The following is a 13965-nucleotide window of genomic DNA, read 5'->3' on the forward strand; positions in this document are numbered from 1 at the left end:
AGTAATTTGAATTGAGAAAAATGAAAACACCTTTTTATATTCAAATTCTTGAAAATTCTGAAATTCAACTTAGTTCAAATTGAATTCCAAAATGTTAAATGTGTTTTCCAAAGTTGAACTTTGAAAAAAGTGAAAAAATTCATGACCAAACACGCACTCGCAGAATATAACAAAGATGGCATACGATAGCGGAACAAGAAATTTAAGGAAATTCAAATTATGCCAACATAGTAATTTAAGATGGCATAAAAATGAAAATAGCATCATTTGGTTTCTTTTCAAAAAAATTGATGAGCAATAATACATGTATCAGCAGCCAAACAGCCACTTATGCCTCTCAGATCACAACTCCATAGATCCTTTTATAGGGCAATATTACAATCAGTCGAACTATATCAGGGTACAATATATCCCCTCTTCTTTGACATGGTTTATCTACCCTTTTTATAGCTATGCTGGTTCATTGTGACCCTTGCAGAAGACCTCAGCGCAACGACAAACTGGTCTACCAGAGGCCTCCCATCCATTAAAACCACGCTCCAATACCATAATGTTTTTTATTCCCACATCATCTTTCGATTCAGCTAGATATTCTGCAAGCCTCCTTGCACATTTTGGTCCTCGAACCTAGAAAATAGTCATTCACAACTCAACAAGTTAATTCATATGTGAAAACAAGAGACGCAGATAGGAGGTATTATTCTCCTCTTGATTCAATAAGTTAAATGAATAGTTCTTCTTGAAGATGTAGCAATATTCAGTTTCCGTTAACATACCACTCTTGTATTATGAAAGAACTTTTGTAGAGAAAAAGTTGTTATGGAGAAGAGTATCTATTTGTATTTATTAGCATAAATTTAAATTAAAGCCGAAAGGAAGTGCTACTACTTGCACTACGAGTATGAAAAATATTCAGAACTACTACAAAGGTTAGAATTTGAGTTAATAACTTCTAACATAACCATTCCATAACTCAAGACAATATTAGACACATTTTTGCTCGTTCGATTCTTTGAAAATAAGATCTCATGTCTGTAAACTTTACTGGCAATGTACAGTATTATAAAAGTACTCTCTCTCTCTCTCTCTTAGCACTGCCTGTGCCCTACTCTTAGAATAGGGCAACAAGTGCAATTTCAAAGACCAAAAGCAAGAATATTAACATAACATGACCCTTTAGGCTTTAAGCTATTGCTAATTTTCACAGTTTTGAGAAAGGCAAGCCTTATTTTAAAACTTTACCTCCTATTTCTAAACTTATTTGACGTAATCACAAGCTGACACCATCAGCTATAAGTTGTCCCATTCCAGGTTTACTCCAGAGTAGCGACTTAAGCGTACATGCCAGTTAAGTTGCGCGGACTCTTCATATTTGTTGCCGCATCTGTGTCGACACGAGACAGGTGAGTATGCGGGACACGTGTGGGATTCGGTCAACCCAAATCGGATACTTTAACCAAGAGTCCATGAACAACCCACATCAAATACATCAGACGGGTGTGGGTGTGGGATTCGGTCAACCCACATCAGATACGTTAACCAAGATACTTTTCCTCTTGGTCAATATTCGTTGCTTCTTGTTTCAAGCCAAACAGAGAGATGCTAAATATTCAAGCAGTTGTGTTCCGACTCATGGTAGACAGTAGCAATGATACCAAAGGTCTTGAATGACTTTCTTTTTCTTTTCTGAATATCTTTATCTTTATAACTATATTTTTATAATATTGAAAAATTTTAGCCGAATCCTCGCATCCGTATCATACTCGGATTTGTATCCCCGAATCTTAAAATTTAGATTTTGCCGAATCTGACTCTAGGATTCGCATCCGTCTTGGACACCGGCACCCGTGTCCGAGCAACTTAGCATGCCAGAACAAGAATTAGTAACTGCTTCGCTCTGCAAATTACAACTTCATGCTTCAAATAATCACAGCCTAGACTGACTATTATTTTGTCTCTCTCTATCTATGTATAGTCTACCGGTCTACCCTAATCTTTCAATATACTTTATTCATAAACTTTTCGTTGTTGCTTCAAAAACGAGATTGGTATATATAGCAAAATTATGATACAGATAGCGTATCCACTAATGCTAGCACAAGGAGGTAGGAGGATGCTTCATATTCTCCTTTACTCAAATGGATATACATTCCAAAGAGATCACTAAACAAATTCTAATCAAAAATTATTATAGCTTTACATATTGACCCAACAATATCCCCCACTAATGCTAGCACAAGGAGGTAGGAGGATGCTTCATATTCTCCTTTACTCAAATGGATATACATTCCAAAGAGATCACTAAACAAATTCTAATCAAAAATTATTATAGCTTTACATATTGACCCAACAATATCCCCCACGCAGTTCTGAATTTCAATTGTAAAGATCAGATTGAGGAATACAGAATGTTATTGGAAGAAAAAAAAATCACCAAAACATTTTAGTTAATGGTTAAATGGTGAAAAACAGAGCAATATATCTTATCAGACATTGTAGCTACCAAATAAACTTAAAACATTGTGCAGCAGAAGCATCTCTCAAGCTTTAACAAGGAGATAGAATGCTGCAATTCGTCCCTGAAGATTCCAAACACACAGAACTATGTATAATATAATGACTGTCTAGTGAACATCTGAAGTTGGACAACAATATATCCTTAGTTTGTTATTAACCCCACAGTAACAGCTTTTGGTGGTAGGTAAAACTCATGGACAGAAACTGTAAGCCTATGCCAAAAACATGTAGGTTAATTAATAGTCACACTGCACAGTGACAATCTGAACAATCACAAAAAGCTTGGACTATTCTTACTCGCCTCAAAGGGATGGGCTTAGCAGGCAAAGTTTGGAACAACAACTTTTTTGAGAAGGTAGATTGGAACAATAACTTCAGGAACCAAATTTTCGAATCCCAGCAAGCCGACAGACTGAACCCCACCATTGAGGAAAAAAGCTTGGGCTATATGTGATGAGTCGAGGATTGTTACACTGGAGCAATTTCAGAACAAAACCAAGCTTTAAAGGTTTATACTAAGGCATAATGTACTTTTCAGCATAGAGACAAAGATATCAGTAGCATGATTACTTTTAGTCTAATATCCACTTTATAACACTCTAAGAATTTACTAAAGGAGTCTAGAAATTTCTGGCATATTACATGTTAACTGGGCCCCTTCTCTCCTCCAAGTGCTGTAACTTTTAGGACTACACTACCTAATATTTTAGAGAAGCTTGTAGGGTATTACCGCATGAAAGGGACATAAGATTGATACTAGGAAGGAAACTTAAGCAATGAAGAATATCCATAATTAGGGAGAAAAATAAGATGAGACTCTCTAATTAGTCCATTTTTTGATAAAGAGAGACTCTAATTAGTCTTTCCTTGCTTCATTGTGTATCTTTACTGATCTCGATATCTCTAGTTCCACCAACTGCAATAACTCTAAAAAGTTATTACTCCAACTACTAGTAGTTGAAATCCTAAAACACCTTCCTTCCCATAGTTTTGACCAATTCAAAATTCAAGCCAATAATCCCCACAAATACCAATCAATTGAAAACCAATATGGAGATGTGCAGAAACTTGTAGAGTGATGTAGATACAACTGAGTTTCCAACCAGATACAATCTTTACCAAACACAATATGGATAATGTAAAGGTATGATACTTTGACCTAACTTAACCCCAAAAGCTAGCTCAAGAAGGGAGGATTGTCCAAGTCCATATAAGGAGATCACCGGTGCATTCTACGACCAATGTGGAACTCTAACCCATTCCAACAACCTCCTTAATACCAGGCTCACACAAGGATGGACACTTGGGCGGGACCCAATCTCAAATAGCTCAAGAGGGAAGGATGTCAAATACATATAAACAGATAACCAGTCTATTTCCCAACTAATGTGTGACTATAAGGAAACAAGATTAGTCCAGGATAAGTTCACAATGCCATTAGCAGCTGCATAAAGAAATGCATCAACAGCAGATAAACAAACCCCCATAAAAGGAATATGTGCAGGAACTATAGACTGATCAAAGATAGAATCTTTAACCAAAAACAGAAATACCCAATTAAGGAAATGGAAAAAAGATAGACAAACATCAAAAAATGGGTAAAAAGTAGAAAACTAGATTCAAACCTGGCTAAGAGCACAGTGGAAAACAAGGGTATCTTTGCCATTAGCAGCTTGAATAAGACTGGGTATTTTATCAAGAAAAGTATCACTGGCAAAGTGAAGCGACCCAGCTATGTGCCCATCGTAGCTCCTCTCATCATCCCTGCAAATTTGAGGCCAAAAACAAAGAAACGATATGGGGTTTTGCAGAAAGATCTGGAAAATTATGTAAGTGAGAATTGAGCTTTGTAATCACCTGACGTCGACGATGGCGATGTTTGGGCGGCGTTTGAGAGAGAGAAGCTGAGAGCCTGTGACGTATGAGATGCTCCTAGCCATGGGTTCTTCCTGTCTTTGGCTTGTCAAGTTTCTCCAAAAACAAGAAAACATGGACAAAGGAAAGGAAAATAATAGGTGCAAAATTAAAGATAATTTTCCTTTAGCATGTAACCAAGGAATATTATCATAATACCCACCAACATTAGTTTAAGTATTTGAAAATTTAATTTAAAAAAAGATATTTGAAAATTTTAAAAATAATTAAAATCAAAAATATAATTAGGTGTTTTAACTATAATTTGCTTAATTATGATTTGTTGCTATTTGTTAGAAAGAGGAGAGAGACGAGGAGATTGGGAGAGAGAGGAGAGAGGAGAGAGGAGAGAGGCGAGAGGCGAGCGAGATTGAAAAGAGAGAGGAGACACACAATTGATTTATATATCGAATCGATAACTGTATTACGAATACAATTGATTTGTTTCAAACTCTAGCTATCAACAGGAGGAGAGAAGCAGAGAGATTGAGAGAGTGGGGAGAGGGGAATATTATCATAATACCCACCAACATTAGTTAGGGTCTGTTTGGAAAGTCATCAAGTAATTGGAATTGATCTAATTATTAGGGTAGTGACACAACCTAGTAATTACAATGAGTTGTTTGTTTGCCACATTATAATTACAGTGTAAATACAAGTGTACTTTTGGTTGCACAAGTGTAATTACAATGTTATATTATATTTTAAAAATAAAAGTTAATTATCTAAACTTAAAATTTATATTAGACAAATAAGGGCCTTTATAAATGATATTAAATTAAATATTTAAGATATATATAGTGTTTTGAAAATATATTAATTAATATACATACATTCTTACTAATATTATAAAAATAATTGATTTATATTTTTTAAATTAGTATGTTTTAATTAAATTATTATAAAAATTAAAAATACAAGATTTCCTTGAACATTATGAAATGCATATTAGACAAACATATTAATATTATAAATATAATGTCATAAAATTATTAAAATATTTGACAAAAAGTTAATCTATCAAGCTTAACTAAAAAATAACTGGCTTGCAATGTGAAATATCAAGTCAATAATACTAAAATAAATAAAACTAAATATATAACATAAGCTCTAAATTTCAAAATAATTTTTTTAACATAATACTACTTTTATGTCAAATTTCAAAGTACATAAATATGATTTAAAAGAAAATAAAAACATAAGTCTACAACTTTATTCAACAATGACTTCTACTTTAATTTAAAAATTAGAATACTAACAAAAATATGCTAATGAAAATACTATACATAGAATTTTAAAAAGTGAATATGAAAAATTGCATGGAATCGCATGAAGTAAAAATTGAGAATGAAAAGAAAATGAAATATAAACAATACAAAATAAAAAATATATTTTTAGAAAATATTAGAATATTAAAATAATAAGAATTTTAAAAAATAATAAGAAGAAGAAATAAATTAAAACAAAAGAAATATAAGAAAAAAATTAAAAAGTAATCAGCTTGTAATTACACCATGTAATAACAATAATTCACAGCCTCCCCCTGAGAATTGGAGAGTATAATTATCCTCTGCTAATTACACTCAATTACCTGCTGACCAAGTAATTACATGGTCAACTAAACATGTCAGACAGTGTAAGTACATCAAATTACACCAAATCCAATTACCAAGGTGGCTTTCCAAACATGCCCTAAGTATTTGAAAATTTCAAAAATAATTAAAACCGAAAATATAATTAGACTCTTTAACTATAGTTTGTTTAATTTATGATTTGTTGCTACTTGTTAGAAGGAGGAGAGAGCCGAGGAGATTGGGAGAGAGAGGAGAAAGGCAAACGAGATGAGAGAGAGAGAGAGAGGAGAGACGCACAATTGATTTATATATTGAATCGACAATTGTATTATGAATAAATTGATTTGTTTCAAACTCTAGCTACCAGAACTAGGAGAGAGACGAGCGAGATTGAGAGAGTGAGGAGAGAGGCGAGCTAGATTGAGAGAGTGAGGAGAGAGGCAACAAGATTTGAGAGAGTGAGGAGAGAAGGGAAAGAGATACAATTGATTTGTATATCCAATCAATAATTGTATATCTGATCGATAATTATATCACGAATACAATTGATTTGTATCAATGAATACAATTGTATCAAGACTATTGTATTCAATTTGTTGATGCAAATCAATTGTATCAAGTATATTAACGAATAAAATTTGTATCCAAAAACAATTGTATCAACTAATATAATTATATCAACAAATACAATTGTATCGCTATTGTAATTTGTAACAAATTATATTTATATTCATCTGTTACCTTGTATATTATATTTATGTGTTATCAATTGTATTTGTATCCTTAATTGTTATCATCTGTATTTTTATTAGAGAGAGAGAGTGACAAAGGCGAGAGAGAGGAGACAAAGAGTGGAGAGATGGCAGAGAGAGAGGAGACAAAGAGTGGAGAGATGGCGGAGAGAGAGGAGGGAGGCAAGTGAGAGTGCAGAAAGAGAGGAGATGGAGATCATAATAGTGAAAGTAGGAGAATGAAGAATTTAAAAGAGGATGAGACTCCGATTGTTTGGATTTGAAAAAAACGAGAAAAAACATTACGATCCTTTTTAAAGTTTTGAATAAGTGTGTGTTTGCATATACTATCCTTTTTAAACTTGTTTTCTTGAAAAACAAATTGATTTCTTACTTATTTTTTAACTTATAGTAGAAATTAAACTTTCTTAATTTCATAATCCACTCGAATTACTTGGAAATTTAAGCAATATTTTTATTTGCTTTTTCACCCACAAATATTTTTCCTTTTCCGTTTGACCATTGATGTTAAGGAGACCAATAAAATACTATCCCATTATGATTTCAAGAACAAGAATACATACTTATCACTTCTTAACTAGAACGGATAGTAAATTTGTTTATGTCTTTTGTTGAAGTTCTTTATTTAAAACTCAAAGTAATCGAGTACAAAATCACATTAATAATACACACAATATACAATTTTCAACTCCTTTCTCCCAAATACGAAGACATTCACAATAGACATGGAATTGCCTAACCCCCTTAGTTTTGTTCAATGTGAAATCCCCGATTGTTGCATCCATTTTAACTATCGTTTAAGTTCTCGTGACTATATTTTTCACATGTATAAATTTCTATATTATTGAATTATTTGTATCGTTTAGAAACTAATAAAAATAATATACATCCTGCTTAATTTGTAGTTGCACTTGTTGCAAAATAAATAGTAGTACTAAACTCTAATTAATTTGAACAGCAAAGTTAAATGAAACGAAATACATTCTAATCAAGAGGCAATTCCTATGTCTTTATAGGCTACAATTAAGATCAAGAAACAAGTACATGGAAAAAATAAACTATTGAATACTACGTACTATTATTTTACAGATATCAATCCAGTGATATATCATGCATTCCTACATACAAACTCTTTGATTTACCATCCACTTGGAGTACCAATGATGTCCAACAAATCTTTTTCTGCTTGAAGACCATCACCAAAACTAACTGTGCGATTCACGCCGCTTCTGTCTCTTTCCCGTGACTTCACTTTTTCTTCTTGCAACTGCTTCTCCCATACTGCAGCCTTCTTCTTCATCGCTTTATCATCAAATGCTTTGCCAAGAACTTGTTGTTGAGATTTCATGATCACATTAGCATAACGCTTCTTTAACATCGCAGCCCAAAGAATCTTGTTCTTTTTTTCCAGTGTCTTAACATCAAGCATCGCCATAACTACGTAGCTAGTCTCTGGAGATCTAAGAATATTGTAACAATGAACAAGTAAACCTAGCTTAGTTGTAATGTGGATGAAAAAGGGTAGTAAAGAAAGTATATTATATATACATACATACTTGTCCAATTTTTTATCGGAAAGGTTTACCAAAGTTTCCTAAAATTAATTATGAGTAGTTATTATGGAAACTTTCCAAACGTGTAATTTATTCATCATATATATATCTGAAAATCATTTAACCAAATTTGATTTTTTCACATAAAATTAAATTATTTCATTGTTTCTTTTTTCTCCAATGGATGAATATTATTTAACAGAACCAAAATTTCTTAATTGGACACAGAAGCAGTATAATATCCCTTCATGAATATTATAGAGGATCATATGGATTGCTCGTAGTAATTTCATTTTTCATTTATCGTGGCTTCTTCATTTTCATATTTCTTTTTCCAAACTATTTTCCTATGCTTTTTCTTGTACAAGGTAGGAATGACCTGGTGGAAGACAAAATGCAGGAAGTGAAGCCACGAGATAGTTCCGACCGGATATGTGAAGAGGCGATGCATGAATGCCTCAGTGCAAAGAGTGAGAGGTTAGTTTCATGAGAGATAGAAATAAACCGAAGAAGTAATGGGGAGATGTGATTAGATGGGATATGATGCAGTTGTAGCTTACCTAGGATATGACCATAGATAGGAAATTATGAAGGACACGGATTAGGATTGTAGATAGTAGAGTATTGTCTCGCTTATCCTTCTATACTAATAGTCATAGCATTTCTCCTTAGTTTCTTGTCCTTCAATTTCTTTACTATCTATCATCTCATATACTTCAATTATCGCACTATTTATTATAGTTATTGTTCCTTTTTTCAGAATGTTTTGTCATACTTATTCATCCTTTGTACTTTGACCTCTCTGCTTATTCTTTTTTATGTTTTTCTCTTGGACACACATATCTAGTGCCCTCTAATTTTCATTGTGTAGATCATCCCGAGGGAATTAAAAACTCATAGTGCACAATCCATATATCTTAGTTTAATTATTTTTTGTTACAAATCCAAATCCAAAGGAAATTTATCTTGCCAAGGCTCCAATTTAGGATCAAACAATATGATTGGCATATTGAAGAAGGGTCAAATTTAATTTTCTATCTTTTACTAGTGTTATATCATGTGTTTATAGAAAGGAACAAAAGTGACAATTTAGCTAAATTAATTATACGACTAATAATATCTATTTCTTTGTTGTTGGGGGCTCTAGCTACAGAGTTGCCCTGCAATGTGTACACGGAAGTGACGAAGTTACTTTGACCAACTATAGAATATGTTTACTGGAGATGTTGGAGCAAATTGGATGATTGCACTAAAAACTTGAATCATCAACGCCTTTCTGACTCGAACTACGCTTTCTTTGTTCTATTTCTCCTTTCGTTTGCCTTCTCTTAGAATATTTTAGCAATTCCTACGCCTCTAAATTGTTAAATTTGTAAGAACTTGTTCAAGCAACTATACATATATGGTTGCAATGTGCTAATCCTCCATCCACAATCTCATTTTTTTCAGAAATAATTTGTTAATGTGAGATCCTAGAAGAACAAAAGTATACTTTGCTACTTCTTTTGCCATATCACAGCAGGAAAAGAAAGATACGACTTCAGTGTTCTGTTGTTCTAGTAAGTACAGTGAACATACCACAGCAGAAGTATTTAAAGATGCTTTGAATTAACAAGAAGCCCAATGAATGCCAAAAGAACAAATGATTAACTGGGTAAACGTAAAACATACGAAATACAAGATGTTCTGTAACAAGAGGAATTTAGAGCAGGAATAAGAATGAGTTTTCATATTCAGACCTTGTATGATATTCTGACAACAAAAAGTGACACTCCTTTGTCATTGATCCTCTCATCTGCATTATCGAGAACATAAAATACCACGGCCAGGACAGATAATTTATTCGCATTGCAAATCAGCTGGGATCCCTGCGCTTTACTCTACTCTTCATCATCTCAGCCCACCTAGCAAAGAGACTTGAGACCTCAAACTTCCCAGAGAACTTCATCCTCTTAGCCAACTCCTCCAGTATATCAGGCCTACCACCCCGAGAAAAATCAGCTGCAAATTTATTGTAGTCAAGTTGAGGTGCTTTCATGCCCTTTTCTATCATTTCCTCCAAGTATTTACACGCCTCCATAGATCGCCCCTGCCCTATAAGCCCTCCAATGAAGATGGTGTAAGAATTTTCATCCGGACAGCAACCCCTCAGGCTCATTTCCTCCCAAGTTGCATGAGCCATGTCATAGTTCTTTGTCATGAAGAATGATTTCATCAGCATATTGTAAGTGTGAATAGTTGGTTGAATTCCATTCCGGATCATCTTTTTATATAAAATAACCGCATCATCCGGCAATCGTCGATTTATTATTAATTTGATCAGTGCATTATACAGTCTTCCATCAGGCGGGCATCCTTTTTCCTTCATCTCCTTCAGCAATGCAAAGACTTTATCCATCCTCTTTTGATTTCCAAAGCCTGTTACCAAACAGGTAAAAGTTGAAGCATCTGCCTCACATCCAGAGCTAAGCATTTCCTCAAAGCCGGCAACTGCTTCATTCATCTTACCCTGCTTACACAAATCCCGGATCAAGATCGTATAACTTCTTGTATTAGGTGATGGACCCTTTCCTTTCATAACCTCAAACAGCTTGATCGCATCAGACCTTTTTTTACACTTTAACAGCCCTTCCAGCATTGTGTTATGGGCCACAATATCAGGTTTAAATCCCTTATCAATCATCTCATTCCACACTTTACCAGCATCCATCAGATTCTTTACCCTACACCAACCATTGAGCAAAACCGTATATGTTAGTAAATTTGGTGTGAATCTATGCTCCAATTTCTCAAACAATAATTGTGCTTCTTTCCCAAGCTTTGCCCTTCCCAGGGCATCAAGTAAACAATTGATTGTCTCCACCCCAACTTTAAACTTGTACTTCTTCATCAACTCAAACATCCCAATAGCTTTCTTCCGCTCTTTTGCTGCAGCAAATGCTTTCATGGAGATCAGAAATGCCTCCATTGTAAGCAAACCTTTCTCCCCCATTTCTTCAAGAACCGAGACCATAGTCTCAAACTGCCTTGTCTTTCCAAGTATTGACATCATTGCATTATACGTTCTTGAATCATGAGCATACCCTGGCCTCCGAGCCGCCCAACAAAAGAATCTGAATGCTGGTTTTCTAGCATGCTTGAACCTCTCCAACACATCTACTACCAAATCATGGCTTAGGTTGATCCCACATTCATCCAAAACAGCCTCCATATTCCTATCTAATGAAAACAACTCATCAATAACCTTACACACCCTATCCACCTCTTTAGGATCCGCCTTCGACTCCACCACCCTCTCATCACTCTCACTTTCAACATCATTATCACTTCCTAATTCACCATCATTATCTACACAACTACAAATTCCCCTACAACTCAACTTCAAAGACTTCACATTTAACTTAATACCAGTAAAATAAAAACACCCTTTTGATGAAAAAGGCCAAATCTTTCTGGGATTACTAAATGACAACTTACCTTGAGATGTACAAAGTGAAGTTTGAACAGTGCTAAATTGCTTAGTATTCAACTCCAAACACTTCACATCTGGATGACTACTATAGGTAACATAAAAACACCCTTTTGGCAAAAGAGGCCAAATCCTTCTGGGATTACTCAATGGCAACTTTTCTTGAAAAATAAAGAGTGAAGTGGGGTGTGGCAAAAGAGATGAAACTTGACAATGAGAAAAATGGATGCTACAATGAGCAAGAGAATGAAACAAACGAGACAAGGACAGAGAGCTACCAACAAGAAAGAAGGCTTGCTGTCTTCTTCTAAATCTTCCTCGTAGGCTAGCCGCTTGTTGGTCATCATCGAGAGAGAGTAACTGGGTGGCGGCGCTGTTGAGGAGTTGGTGGCCATTGAAGTTGAGCAGTGGAATTGAATGGGGAGAAGGCTTAAAGATTGCAACTTTTTCAAGATTCCTCATGGAAATAGCCATTGGGAGTCCATCGAAAGTGGGAAAAAATTTGCCACCGAATTAGGATTTTTGTGCTGGTTTTACAAGATCGCAGCTGAGAGATTTGGGCAGATTAGGGAGTCCTGACTACTCGCTCGCTCAGTTCCCTTTGTCAATTTTTAACTCGAAAAAAAAATCAATTATTGAATTTATCATTTTATATTTATTTATCACTAAATTCATAATTCAAATTTCAAAATATTTTGATATAAAAGATATTAACTCTCTCAATAAATTGAGGATATAATAGGTAAAAACAGATTGTACTTTCTTGATTTGTCAAATTTGATTAGTAAAAAAAATATCAAATTAAGAAATTTTTGACAAGTAAAAAAAAAAAAGAGGAATTATTAGATTATGATTTTGTGAGAGTTGTACTGTGTGCATTCTAATTTGTACGTTATCTTCTTGTTCTACTAAATTAATTTGGACATTGTTATAAAATAAAATATTAAATCTAGATAAAGAAATGAAGAGGAGAAGTGGCAGTGGAAGAAAAAGGCATAGAAGTAATATGCTTATTCAATATGTTTAATTACACAAAAGAGATAGGCTATATATAGCCGAATTTCTACGGAGAAGGAAAGGATTTATATCAATCAATTAATGTGTCTTATTAAAAAATTTATAAGAAATCATATATATAATTATCTTGAACACACATAGATATCGTGCCTTGTTAAAATCTTCCTAGGAAAAATTCATTGGGAAAAAGCCGAGTGAGGAAAAAAGAGTACACATATTTGATAATACGCCTTGAGTGGTGCCTCATTAAAAATCTTATCAGAAAAATTTAGTAGGACAAAACCTTGGTTAAGGAAAAAGAGTACAACGCGTATTTTACTCTCCCTAATGAAAACTTCATTTGATATTTTGGAGATGACGCATTCCAATCTTATAACTTAGCTTTTCAAAAGTTAATATTGATAATGCCTTTGTGAATAAATCTGCAAGATTATCACTCGAACGAACTTGTTGTACATCAATATCACCATTCTTCTGGAGATCATATGTGAAGAATAATTTTGGTGAAATACGTTTCGTTCTATCTCTTTTTATCAAGCCACCTTTCAATTGAGCTATGCACGCAACATTGTCTTCAAATATAAGTGTGGGTACTTTAACATCATTTTTCAGGCCGCATCTTTCTTTGATAAACTTTATCATTGATCTCAACCACACACATTCTCTACTTGTTTCATTATTTGTTATTATTTCAGCATGATTTGAAGAAGTAGCTACAATAGACTGCTTTGTAGATCGTCATAATATAGCAGTTCTTCCGTATGTAAATAGATAGTCTATTGGAGATCGAGCTTTATGTGGGTCTGATAAATAACATGCATCTGCATAACCAACAAGGTCTGCACAACCTTTGTTAGTATAAAACAAACTCATATCAATGGTACCCTTTAAGTATCGCAAAATATGCTTGATACCGTTCCAATGACTTCGCATTGGGGATGAACTATATCTTGCCAGCAAATTAACAGAAAATGTTATATCAAGCCTCATTGCGTTAGCAAGATACGTAAGTGCATCAATATCACTGAGATATGGTATTTCATTACCAAGAAGTTCTTCATTCTCTTCTGGAGATCGAAATGGATCTTTATCCATTTCAAATGATCGAACAACCATTGAAGTACTTAATGGATGTGCTTTATCCATGTAAAATCTTTTTAAGATTTCCT

The 13965-nt window shown here is 34.0% G+C and overlaps 2 protein-coding genes across 2 annotated transcripts; both read right to left on the minus strand.

Moving 5' to 3' along the window:
• Positions 1–201: 201 nt before the first annotated feature.
• LOC129886345 (dual specificity phosphatase Cdc25) lies at positions 202–4559 on the minus strand. The gene is made up of 3 exons (XM_055960995.1): positions 4375–4559; positions 4143–4281; positions 202–627 (listed from the first exon to the last, which is right to left on the minus strand). The coding sequence occupies exons 1-3, from the start codon at positions 4506–4508 to the stop codon at positions 451–453; spliced, it is 450 nt and encodes a 149-aa protein (XP_055816970.1). The 5' UTR covers positions 4509–4559; the 3' UTR covers positions 202–450.
• A 3186-nt stretch (positions 4560–7745) lies between these two features.
• LOC129886346 (pentatricopeptide repeat-containing protein At3g62470, mitochondrial-like) lies at positions 7746–12414 on the minus strand. The gene is made up of 2 exons (XM_055960996.1): positions 10050–12414; positions 7746–8217 (listed from the first exon to the last, which is right to left on the minus strand). The coding sequence occupies exon 1, from the start codon at positions 12251–12253 to the stop codon at positions 10166–10168; it is 2088 nt and encodes a 695-aa protein (XP_055816971.1). The 5' UTR covers positions 12254–12414; the 3' UTR covers positions 7746–8217; positions 10050–10165.
• Between the last annotated feature and the right edge of the window lie 1551 nt (positions 12415–13965).

This window comes from Solanum dulcamara, chromosome 4, assembly GCF_947179165.1.
Source record: "Solanum dulcamara chromosome 4, daSolDulc1.2, whole genome shotgun sequence".
In the NCBI taxonomy this organism is placed as follows: Eukaryota; Viridiplantae; Streptophyta; class Magnoliopsida; order Solanales; family Solanaceae; genus Solanum; species Solanum dulcamara.

What these genes read in the sequence shown, in the direction of transcription:
- LOC129886345 (XM_055960995.1), bottom strand. Translation starts at nt 4,508, where the DNA reads ATGTTTTCTTGTTTTTGGAGAAACTTGACAAGCCAAAGACAGGAAGAA. An exon ending in ATCGCCATCGTCGACGTCAG is followed by an intron (nt 4,282 to 4,374) that starts GTGATTACAAAG and finishes TCAAATTTGCAG; the next exon opens with GGATGATGAGAGGAGCTACG. An exon ending in TCCACTGTGCTCTTAGCCAG is followed by an intron (nt 628 to 4,142) that starts GTTTGAATCTAG and finishes ACTATTTTCTAG; the next exon opens with GTTCGAGGACCAAAATGTGC.
- LOC129886346 (XM_055960996.1), bottom strand. Translation starts at nt 12,253, where the DNA reads ATGGCTATTTCCATGAGGAATCTTGAAAAAGTTGCAATCTTTAAGCCT.